We start from the raw sequence: 19,525 nt of genomic DNA, 5'->3' as shown, positions 1-19,525 counted from the left end.
ATGTCATCTTTGAATATGGATGGTTAAAATCTGGGCTGCGAATGACTTTGCAAATCAATTACCTCATCCTCATTTCTATATTGGTTTCTATACTTGGCACTATAAAGTAAGGTGAAATCAGCGCGCTGTCAAACAGAGTGGCGCGAAAGCGAGTATATACTGCCTCTGTGCGTCTCGCGCTCTCTCTGCTCCACGGATCGCGCGCGCAGCGCCTAACTAGAGAGCGCGAGACCTGGCAGCAGAGAGACCTCGGGGCGGGAGAACGGGAGTGTGCTGGTGTATGTAGAGAAGAGCGAGAGAGAGAGAACGAGAGAGAGATAGGTTGGGAAAAGACTACCACCTCTATCCATCAGCCGAGCATCCTCGGGGAAGTCACTTCGAGCGCGCGAGCGGTCGGTGCGGCATTTCTGTCCGTCCGAGCAAATGGATCATTAAACAGCGCAGGATGTGACTGAGGGACCCAAATAAGAAACTAAACTATTATTTTCCGCTGCTTCAATCACGCTGGTTAGTCCCTTATTGTTTTACTCTTTCACTTGGGTTTTTGTTTTCTCTTTTAATCATTAATGTTTCGGCGAACACTTTCGAAGTGATGTCAGGAGGAAATGTCATAAATGTAGCTGAATGAATGAAAAGTTCAAAGATTTTTCATGGGTAAGTAACAAAAAATTCAACTGTTGAAAACGAGTTTGCTGTGTTTTACCATTTGGACCATTATTATTAATAACAATAATAATAATAATTACTATTATAGTAATAATAATATTGATTAGCCTTGTTCATGTTATACAATATTTAGTAAGGCGCAGCTGTGGATAACCGCAGTTGAAGTGTTAAGAGCGCAAATCTTGATGCTTGTAAAGTACGAACTACAGCACTGTCAGTGTTTAGCGACCGATATTTCGTGGCGTTTTATTGTTTTGCATTAAGCTCAACAGGTTCGCATCTGTTTCTAACTGCAGTTGCTGAAGGGCTCTGTGTCTCGAGCACAAACCGTCTCTTACCCTTTGGGGTCTCTCTTAAATGAGCTGAGAATAAATGGTTTTAAAATCAGCTTTCTTTACGAATTGTCATGATGCATGTGTTCAATAATGTTGTATATGGGCTGTTACTGTAAAAACAGACGTGGTAAAACCTGTCTGGTAAAACAGATGTTATTATTCAATTGTCTTTAAAACTATACTATTAGTGCAGCGTTACAGTATGTTAGAATACAGTATATTAGTGTCAGAATATATGCAAAGTATGGGCTATAAATGATAAAAATGGACAACTGTCTTGTTTTGCTGTTTTATCTATTTTGTACTTTGCTTTGAGGGAGAAAGAGTGATTCTAAATAATAGGCTTAAGGTTTGAGGTCTGATACAGTCTACCACTTTTTGTCGGTTCTTCCCTCTCCATATCTTGCATTTTTGTTTTTCTGTACTTCTTTTTACTGTACTCTACATGATTGCTTCCCTTTTACCTCTGCCTCTCTATTCTGTTGGCATCCTGTTCGCTCTTGCCATCTTTTCACTCCCATTTCACATCTGTCTCACTCTCTCCCACTGGAACTCTCTCCTCTTCCTGTCCTCCCACATTTGCCAACCTCTCACTCGCTCCTATCTTCCCATCTTCCTGTCTCTCTCTATGTAGATGGGGTCTAATCTAATGTCAAGCTGGTTGTGAAGGTGTTTGATCTGGTCCCCTCGACCCCAGCCGGAGTCCCCATGGCTGCTGGAGTGGCAGCCTGGCTCCCCTTTGCTCGGGCGGCGGCCATAGGATGGATGCCCGTGGCCAACCTGCCCATGCCCGTCGCACCGACCAATAAGAACAAGCATCAGGACGAGCTTATTATCCTCAACGTCAGTGGCCGGCGCTTCCAGACCTGGCGCAACACGTTAGACCGTTACCCTGATACGCTCCTGGGGAGCTCCGAAAAAGAATTCTTCTTCAATGAGGAAACTAGGGAGTATTTCTTTGACAGAGATCCGGATTTGTTCAGAAGTATTCTTAACTTCTACCGCACAGGGAAGCTGCACTACCCGCGCTATGAGTGCATCTCTGCTTACGACGAGGAGCTGGCGTTCTTTGGAATCATTCCCGAAATCATCAGCGACTGCTGTTACGAAGAGTACAAGGACCGCAAGAGGGAGAACGTGGAGCGTCTTATGGACGACCTTGAGGACAACAAAGACAGCAAACTCCCCAACATGACTTTCCGCGAGACCATGTGGAGGGCCTTCGAGAACCCGCACACTAGCACCATGGCGCTGGTTTTCTACTACGTAACCGGATTCTTCATCGCCATATCTGTCATCACCAATGTGGTTGAGACGGTTCCTTGCGGTTCTATGCCGAACCAGAGAGACATCCCCTGCGGTGAGCGCTACACAGAGGCGTTTTTCTGCATGGACACGGCTTGCGTAATGATCTTTACGGTGGAGTATCTGATGCGACTGTTCGCGGCGCCCAGCAGGTACCGCTTCATGAGAAGCGTGATGAGCATTATCGATGTGGTGGCCATCTTGCCGTATTACATTGGGCTCGTCATGACCAACAACGAGGACGTAAGCGGAGCTTTCGTCACGCTACGGGTGTTCCGCGTCTTCCGGATCTTTAAATTCTCCCGCCACTCCCAGGGTCTCCGTATCCTTGGCTACACACTTAAGAGCTGCGCGTCCGAGCTCGGTTTCCTCCTCTTCTCCCTCACCATGGCCATCATCATCTTTGCCACAGTCATGTTCTACGCTGAGAAAGGCTCCTCGTCCAGCAAGTTCACCAGCATCCCGGCCTCCTTCTGGTACACCATTGTAACCATGACAACGCTGGGGTGAGTCATTTTGTCTCTGAATGACTTCTCTCTGTATATTTGTACACTTTTTAACCCTGAATGCACATCAAGCCACACCCCTCATGCAATTTAGAGGTTAAGTCTTAAAGGGATAGTCCACTCATCACTGTGTGCAGAAATTGTACATTCAGGGGTACAGGAGCTTGCCACCTTTTAGGGACAACATTTTACCTTATTTACCCCTAAAGAGTTCAAAATACAACTTTAGGGGTACATATAACTACTCTAAAAGGCACTAATATGCACCGTTTAGGGGTTGATAAGGTACAAAGTTGTCCATTTAAGGGTACTGCCTCAGTGACGAACTGTTGTACCCCTAAAGGTAAAATTTTTGCACAACCTTTCTGACAGTAGAATTAAGAATTCTGCCATAGTTTACTCACTCTCGTGTCGTTCCAAATCTGTATGACTGCACAACACAGAAGAAGACATTTTAAGAATGTTTTAGTTCATACAGTGAAAGTTAATAGGGTCCAGTGTTGACATTCTTCATTTGTGTTATGCAGAATAAAGTAAGTCATACACATTTGGAGCATCATGTGGGTGAGTAAATGATGACAGAATTGTCCTTTGTTGGGTGAACTATCCCTTTAAGTACACCCATGTACAAGGTCTTTTAAACCACCAAAGTGCAACTTAAACAAACACAACTGTTTACAGTATAACATTACACCTCATCGAAAGAGAAGCCGTTTCCCTGCAGCTTGTGGATTTTCTTTCTTTTCTGAGTTAACTGCTATTAGCATCTAACCCTAATGGCCATGGTTGCTGACTGCAGTCATGCCTGCCTGAAGCAGCGGTAGGTTTGGATTTAACTCACTGCCCCAGGCTAGACTTTATTCATCCCTATTATGCACCAATTAATATTTAAGCGTGTGTGAAGCAAGCAGAGGAACATCCTTCAGCGTTTATCCCTCACATTAACAACAGAAGGCAACTGCAGAGCTGTATAGCCCCATTTACTTCAACCCTGCCCGTCATAAATCACAGGCCATTTATTTGTGTGTTCATGACTGATGCAAGTAGACATTTGACACATTTGGTTTTAAGAGAATGTGGAGGATTAATTTAAGTGATTATTTTGAGTGATTAGACGGCATATGACTTGAGTAATCGGCTATATATATGCTGCTACAGCTACTATCATATGTACTGTATGTAGCTGCTGTGTCACTGTGGCTTTGAAACCAGAGCTGAAGTCAAAACGGTCTTTGACTTCCTGTTTAGATGGCTGATCATTGGCTGAAGCACCTGTCTGTGAGCCCTGTGACCCCAAAACAACAAGATTAAGGACTTCACTTATTGTGGACAGTAACTCATGAATGTTACATTGCCAAATGGTTTGGTCCATAATGAATACAGTTGGGTCCGTGTTCAGGTGACTGTCTTTTTCTGAGGTAGAATTACAAATGGTTAGACACATAATTACTTATTTAAGCTTTCGTTTGAGAGTTATCGGTGTATATGTGCATGACCGAATCTCTTAACAGGTCATTGTGGGCACTATGTTGAACTATAACCCTATATATTTTCCTTATTGTTGTGTTAATGTGTTGGCTAGTTTTACATGGACTTCAGAATAGCGCAGATCTCATTACACATTACTACATTCACACCAGAGATCCATGTATAGCATTTTACATTTGCATTTATGGGTTATCAGCTACAATGTAAATAATTATCAGCTTAGTAATATCAGCGAGAAGTATCAGTGCATCACTAGGAAGTTTAGGAGAAACAAAGACAAAGCTGATATTTACATACAAGCATTAATGAAAAATCAATAAAGTCTCCTAAAATTCCATAGAAGAAATAAAAAAAAATTACATTAATGTGACAGTTGACATACAATGGGAGTACAGTGCAATAAAAATCAATGTGAAGTCTAATTCAAACAGATATGAAGAATTTGATAAATATTTGAAATCTTCATCTTTTTGATTGCAAACTTTGTTTGCCGATATCTAAGGTTTTTTTCTGAATTTCTAGAAAATACATTTATTCCTCTGAAAACAAAAAGTCTGAGAAGCAGGAGACTCTTGGATCTCCATTTGCTCACCATACAATCACATTGCTATCTAGGAGAAACAACTGAGATATTAATACCATCTTTTTTGTGGTTTGTTTTTGCTACGGGATTAACCTTTGGCATATGAGTGAATGAGACCGAATGACTGCAAACCCTATGTTGCGTGTCCTGCAGTGAAACATCAGATTTTGTGTTGCATAAATTGTCCAAGCACTGATTCAGTTGCATCATGGTCCATTTGTTAATCTGGCCCTGAACACAGTGGAACATCCACGTCAGGTCCAGGCAGGGTTTTATCTGCGCTTTAATGCCGTTAGAGAGAGAGAGATTTGGACCGTATGAGGGCAGAGTCTGTTTTGAAATTACTTTGGGGTTTTACACTGTTTCTTCTGTAAAAACAGGAGGCTGCTGGGGGATTGGGGATTTACAGAGGCAAATGGGGAGAGAATGGATGTTTGCTTATTGATTTATTTATTTATTTGCGTTAATAAGATGGTTTTGACCTTTAGGTGGAGTAGCATATTCTAACTGACCTTTAAAGAAAAACAAATCTCTAGTGTGCTTTACAACACAGTGGCTTATGAGAGATGCACCTGAAATATCATTTTAATTCCCTCTCTCTCTCTAATTCTGTGTATTGGTACCTTATTAGCCTCTTGCCTTGCAGTAGTTTTACTGGTTAAGATATGCTCTCTATGTTACGGACCTATGCATTCTGCACGCTAATGTTGCCGTGAAGAAAATCACCCTGCTAATGAGGGCTTTCAGTTGTTACCACAAGCTTTAATTAACATGACACTCAAAATTCACGCCCTCGTTTGAATAGATCCAGACTCACCATTCTGACCCAATACGTGGTTGACTCTCTCTCGATTCAACATTGCTTCTATTGCTCTGTTAGTAGGTGAACATGCTCTGTCGATACTGATCAGAAGCATTGATTAATTAGAACAAAGGATGAGGGAGAAGAGGATAAGGGACAGAAAGACGAATAAGGTTGAATCCATTAGCAAGGGTGAATGATGATAATCACCCACAGCTGCAGGGTGTCAAACCGAAGCGTTTCGGATCGGTAAGGCAACATATGTCTCTGTGTGTGCGTGGGGGGTCACTGAGTTCAGAATAGCTATTTCGCTCATGACGTTTGTTGTCAGGGGTTGTGTTAGAGCAGCAGAGAACAAAAATCAGTAAAATTCGACTTCCAGTTGCACAAAGGAGACTTTTGTGTTGCTAATGCTCTTGATCTGCTGTGCAGTACATGGAGAAGTGAAATTCTCAACACCATGCTCTCAAGGAGATACCATGTGAGTGTGTTTAAATGGAAATATGTGAGACAGTACCGTTTCTATGCATAGGCAAGCTAAGCGGTCGCCTAGGGTGCCACCAGCTGGAGGGGGCACCAATGAGCGCACGTACTGGCGCTACATTTTAGCAGGGTTGTGATAAAGAGTGGCACGGCTACCCTGAAATATTATTGCTGCCCACACTGGATCCCCCAACATCATTGCGCTAGAGTACTGTCAATCTGACGATGCCTGTATGCCATTGGATCAGAGCTCTGTCAATTGCTGCCTCTGATTGTTGTATGCAAAATTTGCATTTAGATCACTCAACAATGCCATTAGATCAATGGGTTCTGCCATTGATAATATCTAAACATCCAAATCTAAATGTAATAAAATTAATTTATGTGTGATGACAATTTCTTAGCAACTAGGGATTGTTACATAGAGCTATACCGGCATCCAGTGGCTATAATTGTATTACAGATAATACATTGCAAAAAATTGTATCTTAACAGTCAATTTACAAACAATGCATTCAGATTTGTGGAACTCACAATGCGCTGAATCTCCACAAATTAGTGTCGTTACTATGACAACCAATTTGAATGTGACAAGAAACTGATGTCTGAAAATAAATTATATATATATATATATATATATATATATATAAAGTTTCATTTTTGGGAGAACTGATCCTTTAAAGCAATAACAAAAGTAAAAAACTCAAGTATCCAATCCAATCAATTCTCTCTTTTTTCCCCCCACACAGTGAATTCTAACCTTGAGCTCTCTAGATGCTACATTCATATCCCCATATCCATCTCTAAAAAAATAAATAAATAAAATTAATTCAATAGCAGCCTCTCTTTATCTGTACAATTTTCATGTGGTGCATTTCATCATGCAGCACAAAGAGAATCTATGAAATTCAAATGAGTAAAAAGAAAGATAAAGATTCATTTGTTTGTTTGGGCTTTTGCCTCTCTTCATTCAAAGGCTCTGTGTTCCGGGAGGTTTAGAGTTTCTATGATGGCCAAATTGCTGCCGTTTCATCCCATCAGCCTTCCATAAACACACACTTCCCCCATTAGCGATCAGATCTGATGACATGTAATGGGAGCATCAATGAAGGAAGGTATTGTTACCCTGCATCCAGTAAAAAGAGCATTATAAATCCATTACCCATGCATTTATTTCAACAAGCTTTCAACCCAATGCCAATTTCAGTTGATCTTGTGGTCACCGGTCATAGATGTCTGGATTTCGGAGGGTTTTATACCGATTTGCCGTGCCTTTGTTTGTGTTTTCTGCTGGTTTAAAGCTGTCAACAGAAGGAATGAGGAAAGATTACAGGTGTTAGGTCAAGCTCTCCACTTTAATGAAAGGTCATGGGAGGAAAGTGACAGTCAAAGCAACATCTGACCTTTGAAATCTCAGAAAATACCACTCCAAAAAATCCTAGTATGCTATCAACTCTGATGATCAACTCTGAGTTCAGAGATTATTCTGTGCTGTAAAATGTATGCAGAGTTGGCACCCAAAAATGTAAAAACCCTACACATAACATTTCTTAATTTTCTTTATATTATTTTCTTTATTTGAGCCTAAGCTCCAACTAAAATTCATACCTTTCTGTCTTGCTAGCTAAATACATATATAAATAAGATTAATAAATGCAATTAGGAATTTTAAAAAATACAAAGGATTATCAATAGTCGCATTGCTGCTTGCTGATACAGTGGTGTGAATGTCACTACAGACTGATAAAGGTTTCAAGTTCAATTCCCTTTTGTCAGGGAACAATTTTGTGATAACCTTGACCTGTACTATATGCCGCTTTTATCATCTCTCTTCCATTTTAGGCTTCTAGCAGGTAAAGAGGCTTTTTTTTCCATGAGCACTTATCCTATTTCTATGGAGCAGACACATAGCAGCCCGAAGTGAGGGGGCAGTGAACTAAAACCTAGGGAGCTGCTCAGAGAAAGATACCCACTAGGTTACAATTCATTTTCAGTCCTGTCAAACTGCCCGAATATTTATCTCAAAGCTGTATATGTGCACCCCTCATCACCCCAGAGAACGCTACTGCTCTAGGTCACTCTGTATAATCGCATATGCCAGGATCCACCACTGCTCAAAGCAAATTCTTTCACAAATAATTTACTGATGCATTCATTTTCGCACATTGCGGCTATTAAATAGAGTAAAATGCATGAGAAAAACATAATAGTTTGGTCAAATATGACATTTTGGATGGTATGACTGAGGGAGCAATGCCTCTGGATGCCCTCCTGTAGCGCCAACCTTGATTGTATGCTGTATATAGAGTGCTTATGACAGGTGTACAAATTGCCATCCTTCTTCTCAGCATGGGGAATGATCATTGTTTCCTGCTGAAATTCCCATAAGCTGATATATCTTGGAAGGCTCTTGGAAGTCATATATGAGAGTATTCATTAACCCATAATGTTTGTATGGAGAGAATCTGTGTGTTCATTGTCATAAAAAGCTCATTAAAACTACAGAGAGAATGAATGAATGATGCTGCTGCTGATGATGATGTTTTTTTTGTGCCGCTATGTGCAAATGACCGTGCAAAAGTTACACAGCTGTGTGATCATCTTAAATATGACAATCACAGTATTGTCCCGCTTACATACAGACACTCACATTTTCCCCTGACAGAGTTTCTGTGTGTGCTGTAAACGTATGATTTTGCTCTCCTGTGCTATTTTCGTCTGTAATCGCTTCGCGTTTGGGTTTCTGTCTCTCTGTTGAGTCTAGATGATCTACACACTGAATCGTGAAGGTTTCAGAAGGTTATTTGTCACTCAAACACATGGAGTAGTTAAGAGCAGATGTCTGACAGATTAGTCTCACGACATGGAAAGACAGCATAATGAATACATTTCAAAACTTCATTCATTGCCGACAAATCGCTCTCTTTTACAGGTTCTGTTTTTTACTGTATCCAAGTAAAATAAAAACTAACTAAAAGTTTGTATAGCACCTCTTAAAATATTGTTTTAAAGACTTTCATAAGGAATATTACACAGCTGTGTGATCATCTTAAATATGACAATCACAGTATTGTCCCGCTTACATACAGACACTCACATTTTCCCCTGACAGAGTTTCTGTGTGTGCTGTAAACGTATGATTTTGCTCTCCTGTGCTATTTTCGTCTGTAATCGCTTCGCGTTTGGGTTTCTGTCTCTCTGTTGAGTCTAGATGATCTACACACTGAATCGTGAAGGTTTCAGAAGGTTATTTGTCACTCAAACACATGGAGTAGTTAAGAGCAGATGTCTGACAGATTAGTCTCACGACATGGAAAGACAGCATAATGAATACATTTCAAAACTTCATTCATTGCCGACAAAGCGCTCTCTTTTACAGGTTCTGTTTTTTACTGTATCCAAGTAAAATAAAAACTAACTAAAAGTTTGTATATAGCACCTCTTAAAATATTGTTTTAAAGACTTTCATAAGGAATCAATCTCGCCTTATCAATGTGTGATGTTTAATACCTTTTTCAGACTTTCTGATGCCACGGACCCCCAAAATATGTTGATCGCTTTGCAAGAGACCTCCTTCCTAAAATATAAAGGCAGCTATATAATTTAATAAAATTGTAACAAGTCTTTTTTTGTGATTTTCTACATAAAATCTTCCTTCATAAGGCAAAGAACATTCTATGAAAATGTAACCTTGATATCTTTAATATTGACTGAGTAACTGAAAAACTGAAATCATAGTGAAATTAATGGCTGAAATCAAACTTTGATGCTTGTTTTCTCATAATTAGATTTTGAGACTTTAGCCTGGATTTCACTGATAGGGTCACATTGTCTGGAAAATATTTACTTTCAGATCACACTAAAAAGTTCAATCTGCAGCTGTCAGTAGAATAAAATAATTGTATTAATCTTAATGATTTCCAAGCATTATTTAGAATGAAACAAAAATAAATGTCAAATTTGGTAAATTAAACTTATTTCAAGATTCAAGATTTTTTATTTGTCACATACATGGTTATTATAGAGAATATATGACCAGCAGTAAAAATGTAAGTCAGGTCCGCTCCATGGACAGTGCAATTATTAAAGAATACAAACACAAGGAAATTATATATAAATATAGGTATGGAAAAGGATAAAAGAAAAAATAAGAATAAAAGAAAACTGTAGATTTAAAATATACTGTAGACTTAATAAATATTAAGATGAGCAGGAATGTACTTAGAATAATAATAACATTAAATAATATTTTATGCATTTAGCATATTATTGTTGTTGTTATTATTATTACATTCAATTATTTTACTTTTTTTGGATCCTCTGGTCTGATGGTCCCTGGATCCCTGGATTTAAGTGTTGGTGAGGCAACATTGCTGGTTAGGACAGACATTTTTACTAATAAAGAATAAGGATGAAAAGCTAGGATTGTTTTAGTCATATGCCAATGTATTCTATTCTATTCTTTTCTTTTCAAATCTGAAAGAGAGCAAGAAGAAATGCACAGAGGAAGAGGAAGAATCTGTGACTGACAGAAATAAACGTCTCTTCCTCTGAATGTTTCTGTTTAATGCATTTGATCATTGACCACTGTCATCTTAACTGCTGGTAATGAATCTGCTACTGTCACACTGAATAATGATTTCACTCCAAAACCACCACCAGCTGCTGCTGCTCAGGGCTGTGCATATGTTTCTGTGCGTGTGTGTGTGTGTGTGTGTTTTGTATGTGCATGTGTGTGTGACGGGATCAAAACGTTGCTTGTGCTGCATTGAATAAACTTGGATAAATGTCTGTTGTTTTTGTCTTTGGGCTTCAGTTTAATCATCATTAGTGAGCTGGTAATGAATCTGCTACTGTCACACTGAATAATGATTTCACTCCAAAACCACCACCAGCTGCTGCTGCTCAGGGCTGTGCATATGTTTCTGTGCGTGTGTGTGTGTGTGTGTGTGTGTGTTTTGTATGTGCATGTGTGTGTGACGGGATCAAAACGTTGCTTGTGCTGCATTGAATAAACTTGGATAAATGTCTGTTGTTTTTGTCTTTGGGCTTCAGTTTAATCATCATTAGTGACTCATTCAGAGACATGAAATGGATGGTTTGACAGTCACATGACTGCAGCAGCAACACTTCATACATACTGATGCACACGCACAAGCCAACACACACTCACAGACAGACCCGCAGCTATCCTTCTGTCTCCCGCGGATCCTTTTTGTCCCCAGCTGGTTGATGCTGGTTCTAATGTCACTAAACAATCATCACTTCTGTGTGGTGTTTATGTTTACTCCTGATATTAGTTGCCCATGGCAACAAATTAATTAATGACTCTGCAGTGATAGCTCCTGCTGCTCTGAACTAGTGTTCATAAAAACAAATACCCATGGACTCTGGAGTGAAAATGTGGTTTGTTGCACCTACCAGCTTCCGAGATCCAACTTTAGTAAATAAGAGAGGACGTGTGACCGAATGCTGACTGAACACTGCAAAATTCATATTCTTGATCTGTATTTAAACCTGTATCCTAAACAAAGTTTATCCTAAACCAAATGGTAAACAAAAACCAGAATATGTCTTGAATTAAGTTTCTTTTTATTACCCCACTAAGAAACTTGAGTTTTTACAGCTAAAGTTTGTATGCTGGAACATGTAGGTTGCTGCGAGTGTCAGCTAGAGGACATATCTTTTCCTATCTTCACCTTCATCTGAATGTGGGAAAAGAGAAAGAGAGAGAAAGTACGTGTCAATACATCCAGAATGGAATACTAGCTGACTGCATACTGAATCCTAAAACACTGCAGTATTTTGAAAAAAATATTCAAATGTTTGGGGTTGGTAAGATTTTTGAAATGTTTTTGAAAGAAATCTCAACTAGGCAGCATTTATTGAAGAGGCCAGAAGAGGCTTGGTCGACCGAAATTTTATTAGTAGCAGAAAAAAACAAAAAAAAACACGCAGTCCGTGACTAACAGATCGTTAACGGCTAGTCTACGGTAATACAGTAGATCGGGCAGGACATCCAAACGCTCGCCTATCATTCATCGACCTCAAATATGGCTTATCATCTGAAATATGTAAGTATTAGCAACGTTACATGGCCGCTCAATCTAATGTTAACCTAGACAAATGTCTGAAAACTGAACAGTAGCGCGCACACTGCATGACAGATGGAGGCGCCGGTGCAGAAAGAGAGAGAAAGTACGTGTCAATACATCCAGAATGGAATACTAGCTGACTGCATACTGAATCCTAAAACACTGCAGTATTTTGAAAAAAATATTCAAATGTTTGGGGTTGGTAAGATTTTTGAAATGTTTTTGAAAGAAATCTCAACTAGGCAGCATTTATTGAAGAGGCCAGAAGAGGCTTGGTCGACCGAAATTTTATTAGTAGCAGAAAAAAACAAAAAAAAACACGCAGTCCGTGACTAACAGATCGTTAACGGCTAGTCTACGGTAATACAGTAGATCGGGCAGGACATCCAAACGCTCGCCTATCATTCATCGACCTCAAATATGGCTTATCATCTGAAATATGTAAGTATTAGCAACGTTACATGGCCGCTCAATCTAATGTTAACCTAGACAAATGTGCGCTATTCAAGTGTCTGTGCGGAAACTGAACAGTAGCGCGCACACTGCATGACAGATGGAGGCGCCGGTGCACTCACTTACTCTTAAAATACTGGTAATTTTTGCTCATACAGATAAGAGTAATACATCTTTCAAATCTGTAAAGACGCTATGTTTATTAGTGTGCACTCACAATAACAACAAATTGAGCTTTTGTGAAATAATGAAAGCAAACATGATGCTCTTTCTGCCGTCTCGTTCTCTGTGAACTTGACCGTGAAACACCATGTATATCTTTACCTTACGGACATGAAAAATATATCTGTAGAGAGTGAAATGCCTACTTTCAAATAAACCAATTCAAATGGAAAACAAATATTCTCAGATTATGTAATTCGTATGAAAGATGCATACAGGCGCAGCAGAAATGACGAGTCAGTGTCGCCAAATTCATCTCTTAAACTGAAAACAAAGAAAGCACTAGTTTATCAAATTATTAAAATGTTAATGCAGTCTCCTTACCGTTTTTCCCTGACACATTCATAATCATGTTTCTGCCGGTGCGCTGTGGCAAGCTTTATTCGTGCGCTTGAGCACATATTAGGCTACGTAGGCAATTAAAGGCTCATAATAATGATTTAAATGGTTTATTAATAAACGTGTGATTAGTCGACTAATGCTTAAAATGAATGACTACAAGTCGACCAGAAAAATCCTTAGTCGAGGACAGCCCTAGTAGTAGGTTGCCCATACAGTCTATGCACATGAAATTCAAATGACTTTGTTTTATACTACAGTATATATTGCAGAAATAGTAAGAATAGTATGCTAGTATGCAGAGCTGGGTAGTAAAATAAATATTTTAATAATGAAGTATCACATTTGCATGTTCATGGTGCTTTGACGTTGGGTATGGTCACATGACATGCAGGTAAACAAAGTTTAAGTAAGTTTCAGTAAGTGCTTTATTTCGATTCATTTTAGAATTATTTGTTTTACTTTAACCTTTTTATGATTTAATTAATTATTAGCTTTTCATTGAACTAATAAACCCCCTGCAGTTCCTTCACAAACCCAGTTTGGGAAACTTTGACATAATATATGTTTAATGCACTTCATGTTGTTGATAACAAATGTAATATATTTCTTACGCTTTGTATTTTTACATCAATATGGTACAATATTATCCTATTTAAATTAATGTGAAAAACGAGATAGGTCAAAAGTAATCTAAAAGTAGTCTGATTATGTTACCTAAAATGTGTAATGTAATGGATTCCCTTACTAACTAAAATTTTTGTCATGTAATTAGGAATCAGTAACAGATTACAATTTGTAAGTAATCTACCCAGCTCAGCTAGTATAAGCTTTTGAGTTTGTGAGATTGTGATTGTATGTGTGTGTGGTTTACTTGAGAGCAGTAAACCCCAGTGTACTTCTCTCTCACCGGTGTTATTTTCCACAGCTTTTATCTTTATTTAAGCGTTACACAATTACACCACAGGACATCTGCACCCAACTTCCTGTTCTCTTTAACCGCATCTGTATCCCTTGACCATTTTTTACACCTTTATACTCCTCCTTTACGATTATCCTGTTCTCTCTCTCCATCGGTACAGTATCAGTAGCTGGACTGCGGTGAGTCAAGGTGAATCTGGTCAAACAAACTGAACATCAGTATCCCGGTGGGACCTCATCTCGCAAAAGTCACACCACTGTCCTCTCAGGTGTCCCTGCTTCACACAAATGTGGTTAAACAGCTTGAAGCAAACACACGGTCCGGTCAGAACGCAGCCAATTCCACTGAGACCTTCTGCAGAACTGCAACATCATCTCTGACGCACACAGAGCTCGATCCAATCAAATGTACTGATGACAAATCATCAGTCGCGATGTTTTTGTTTTAGGGAAACTCTTGTTCAGAAACATTTAGGAAGGTTTCAGCACTCTGTCTTTCATCTCAGCCTACCTAAAAATCTGTGATTACGGTTTGGGATTTAGGTATGCTGAAAACAGTTGCTACAGTCATTCAAAATACTATAGTTTGTTACATTAAAGGGTTAGTTCACCCAAAAATGAAAAAAAAAAAATGAAAAAATTTACTCACCCTCAAGGTATCCTATGTGTATATGACTTTCTTCTTTCAGACAAATCCAGTAGGAGTTATATTAAAAATTTTCCTTGCTCTTCCAAGCTTTATAATGGCATGGGCGGGTGTTTTTTGTTCAACAGTCCAGAAGTAGTCAAATAAAACACATCCATCCATATTAAAAGGAAAAATATCTAAATATATAATATCATATTTAAAACATTATAAACACCTTTCCTTCACTTATGCTAACTGTCATAGGTGGAAGCCATTCCGGCAATTTTAATGTTTATTTAAAAATGTTGTCAGTTAAGCAAGATTCAAGCCCTGCATTGAACCCACTGCAAAACAGCACACACACACACGTCCACAGAGTGCACATTATAAACACACTCTTGCCAAACTACAGATATTCAAATCAATCTCTCAGCCAAGCTGCTGCTATTTTAGCAGCCAAACTCGTTCACAAACATGCACGTTCACTTACATAAACTTACAAACACACACACTCCAGGGCACCAAATGCGTTTGTAAACAGGCAGATGGGCCCCTTCTGCTCCTGATCTCGTGTCCGCCTCCACAGCCAAAAACTGCTGATCCGGGTCACACACTTAAGGATAAATACTGAACAATCAAAGCAGATGCAGAACATCTGATCTCAGACCAGATTATTCAATAATATGTTTACACGCACTGTTATAATCTGTCTGTATACATGACACAATGAGTAATTGAATATTTGAAGGATTAAATACACATCGCTTGTCACATCTGTCTTTCAAAACACAAGGCCAGTTGTTGTCTAATTAATAGGTATACATGCTGGACGAAGACTTGGACCATAGTCTAACTTAAAAGTAAGTGTTCAAATTAAAGTTGCTTTTAAATTGCTTTTTAGTTTGATTGAATTCAAACTTTTTAAGTGCATGTCCTGTACGTGCACTTAATGGCCATGTGTTTGCATTTTGAGCAGGATATTTATTGCTGTAATAAAAACTGTTATTCTGATTTTAAAATGGTAGGGCTGTTGTTACACATCCTCTAAATGGACTTATATGCCTCAGCTTCCTCTTGTTTCACTCACTTGTGGGAACATCTCTGACACCACTGGTTAACCTTTGATTGATTTTTTTTCCCTATTTATCCATGCTTTAATCTCTGTAAACGCTTTGTCATTGACTCTCAAACTGATTAGATTTGACTGCCAGAATCAAATGTTGGTCTGTAGGATGATGGCGAGATATTGAACACATGTTTTTAATTGAGATCAATGGGAAATATATAACAACTTTCTCAAGATATTATACAGACCTTGTTTAGCAACATCCAATAAGGATGTTGAACCAGTAACATGTCCTACTAGTGTAAATCACATTAAGCAGATTGCAAATGCATCGAAACATTGCAAATGTACAATATACCGAGTAACAAACAGACAAATGCTGAATTCCAGCCTCATCAAATCCACTGACTATAGATTCTGAATGCAGGTTCCCAAACCACAGACTGCTCTTACTAATTGAGTTCGACTTCTGCTGGATACTTCAATAGCTGCAAGGTCAGATTTATTGACAAAACTTCAGTTATTTGACGTAGGTAAAACAAATCAGGTGGATTTGAGAAGGACTTCAGAAAGACCATGCTGCTGGTTGAAGTTTTGCTAGTGATCAACACAGTCAACCAGCAAGACCAGTCCCTAGTGAAAAATAAATAGCATGAAGTAAATGTATTTCAAATATATTTTAGTATAGGCTAAGTACACTACAATTACATTTACATATTGATATAATTAAAAATACCCTGCAATACTTTTGGTATACTAAATTGGTATACTTAAAGTGTGGAAATAGTGCACAATGCTGTCCAACTAAAGATACAGTATACTTAAGTATATTTGATTGTGCTAAAGTGGAACTGTTGCAAGAATACTTCAGGTACACTTTTAAATATCTTGCATTTAAAGACCAATATTGTTCAAAGATCATGTAATCCTTATGAATAGTGACATTAAGACACACTTTAGGCTTAATATTATGAAACTGAGCACAAGTATTAAAAAAAAAAGTAATATCAGTAAGTCTTGAGCAATATGTCAGTAAATATGTTAACAGGTTTGAACTATACTTAGTATGAAAAATTTATTTTAAATATATTACTTTTTTACTAGTGATGCTAAACCATGTCAATTTTTAGTGGGATGTTATGTCAACTTGCATTACTTTGCGTAGGTATTTTTTTAAGGATGTTTACATATTCAGACTGGAAATCAAGACACAAATAATGTTTACACGCACTGTTATAATCTGTCTGTATACATGACACAATGAGTAATTGAATATTTGAAGGATTAAATACACATCGCTTGTCACATCTGTCTTTCAAAACACAAGGCCAGTTGTTGTCTAATTAATAGGTATACATGCTGGACGAAGACTTGGACCATAGTCTAACTTAAAAGTAAGTGTTCAAATTAAAGTTGCTTTTAAATTGCTTTTTAGTTTGATTGAATTCAAACTTTTTAAGTGCATGTCCTGTACGTGCACTTAATGGCCATGTGTTTGCATTTTGAGCAGGATATTTATTGCTGTAATAAAAACTGTTATTCTGATTTTAAAATGGTAGGGCTGTTGTTACACATCCTCTAAATGGACTTATATGCCTCAGCTTCCTCTTGTTTCACTCACTTGTGGGAACATCTCTGACACCACTGGTTAACCTTTGATTGATTTTTTTTCCCTATTTATCCATGCTTTAATCTCTGTAAACGCTTTTTCATTGACTCTCAAACTGATTAGATTTGACTGCCAGAATCAAATGTTGGTCTGTAGGATGATGGCGAGATATTGAACACATGTTTTTAATTGAGATCAATGGGAAATATATAACAACTTTCTCAAGATATTATACAGACCTTGTTTAGCAACATCCAATAAGGATGTTGAACCAGTAACATGTCCTACTAGTGTAAATCACATTAAGCAGATTGCAAATGCATCGAAACATTGCAAATGTACAATATACCGAGTAACAAACAGACAAATGCTGAATTCCAGCCTCATCAAATCCACTGACTATAGATTCTGAATGCAGGTTCCCAAACCACAGACTGCTCTTACTAATTGAGTTCGACTTCTGCTGGATACTTCAATAGCTGCAAGGTCAGATTTATTGACAAAACTTCAGTTATTTGACCTAGGTAAAACAAATCAGGTGGATTTGAGAAGGACTTCAGAAAGACCATGCTGCTGGTTGAAGTTTTGCTAGTGATCAACACAGTCAACCAGCAAGACCAGTCCCTAGAGAAAAATAAATAGCATGAAGTAAATGTATTTCAAATATATTTTAGTATAGGCTAAGTACACTACAATTACATTTACATATTGATATAATTAAAAATACCCTGCAATACTTTTGGTATACTAAATTGGTATACTTAAAGTGTGGAAATAGTGCACAATGCTGTCCAACTAAAGATACAGTATACTTAAGTATATTTGATTGTGCTAAAGTGGAACTGTTGCAAGAATACTTCAGGTACACTTTTAAATATCTTGCATTTAAAGACCAATATTGTTCAAAGATCATGTAATCCTTATGAATAGTGACATTAAGACACACTTTAGGCTTAATATTATGAAACTGAGCACAAGTATTAAAAAAAAAAGTTTAATTATCATTTTTATATCAGTAAGTCTTGAGCAATATGTCAGTAAATATGTTAACAGGTTTGAACTATACTTAGTATGAAAAATTTATTTTAAATATATTACTTTTTTACTAGTGATGCTAAACCATGTCAATTTTTAGTGGGATGTTATGTCAACTTGCATTACTTTGCGTAGGTATTTTTTTAAGGATGTTTACATATTCAGACTGGAAATCAAGACACAAATAATGATTTTTAACTGAGATAAAGCTGAAATAAAGTAGATTATAAATATTAGATCTATAAATATTTGAACTTAAAAACAAAAATAAAGCTACATAGAAATTTACTAATATACTAACAAACTAATAAAAATGAGAAAAGCACATAACAAAATTACTAATACTTACAGTAAAATTATATTTTTATAAATATAACCCTAACCCTAAAATTATATTAGACTGGAGGCTCTGTTGTTGTTTTTCCCCCCATTGTTGCCTTGTTTTATATTAAATAAATAATAGATAAAAAAAAAGACCTTGATCAAGGCGGTGAAACATCTCCTGATTTTACTCATAGAATATTCCTGAGAGATAAAACGGTCACCTGCAGCATAAAAATGGTCATCAAATCAGTTTTGCAGTTTTTAATCTTTTTCATGGTGAGTCTCTAGTGCACGCTTACAATTGAACCTAGTCTTATTAGGCTAATTTCATTATCTTTCATGTATTTTTTTTTTCCTTTTTAAGGCCCCGTCCACACGGAGACACGGTTAGCTGTATACGCATAAATGTTGTATCGTAGGCGTTTCGTCCAGACGGATCTGGCGTTTTGGGAGAGTGAAACCGGGTCCCAGAGTGGATAAAAATCTCAAGTATTTTAGTCGAAGAAAACCTGAAGTATTTTAGTCTAGTTTTAGTCAATGAAAACTTGATATTTTAGCAATAAAATTATTATTAATTAACCGTACAGCAGTATTAATTTTGGCAGGTATTTTTTATTTAGTCTTAGTCTTACTCAAATGTACATTTTAGTTATCATATTTAGACA

General features: G+C 37.8%; 1 protein-coding gene across 4 annotated transcripts in view; it reads left to right on the top strand.

Moving 5' to 3' along the window:
- Window positions 1-320: 320 nt before the first annotated feature.
- Window positions 321-19,525, top strand: part of LOC107556323 (potassium voltage-gated channel subfamily D member 3-like) — a 99,030-nt gene continuing 79,825 nt past the window's right edge. For 3 of the 4 annotated variants that reach the window (XM_016239406.1, XM_016239405.1, XM_016239403.1), the window contains exons 1-2: window positions 321-654; window positions 1,636-2,812. In XM_016239406.1, coding sequence (XP_016094892.1) covers window positions 1,710-2,812 — 1,103 coding nt within the window. In that variant the 5' untranslated portion in view covers window positions 321-654; window positions 1,636-1,709. The remainder of the gene's footprint in view (window positions 655-1,635; window positions 2,813-19,525) is intronic. The other variant, XM_016239404.1, reaches the window with a different exon arrangement.

Source organism: Sinocyclocheilus grahami, unplaced genomic scaffold (assembly GCF_001515645.1).
Source record: "Sinocyclocheilus grahami isolate Dianchi unplaced genomic scaffold, SAMN03320097.WGS_v1.1 scaffold564.1, whole genome shotgun sequence".
NCBI lineage: Eukaryota > Metazoa > Chordata > Actinopteri > Cypriniformes > Cyprinidae > Sinocyclocheilus > Sinocyclocheilus grahami.
This window is presented reverse-complemented; position numbering and strand designations above follow the sequence as displayed.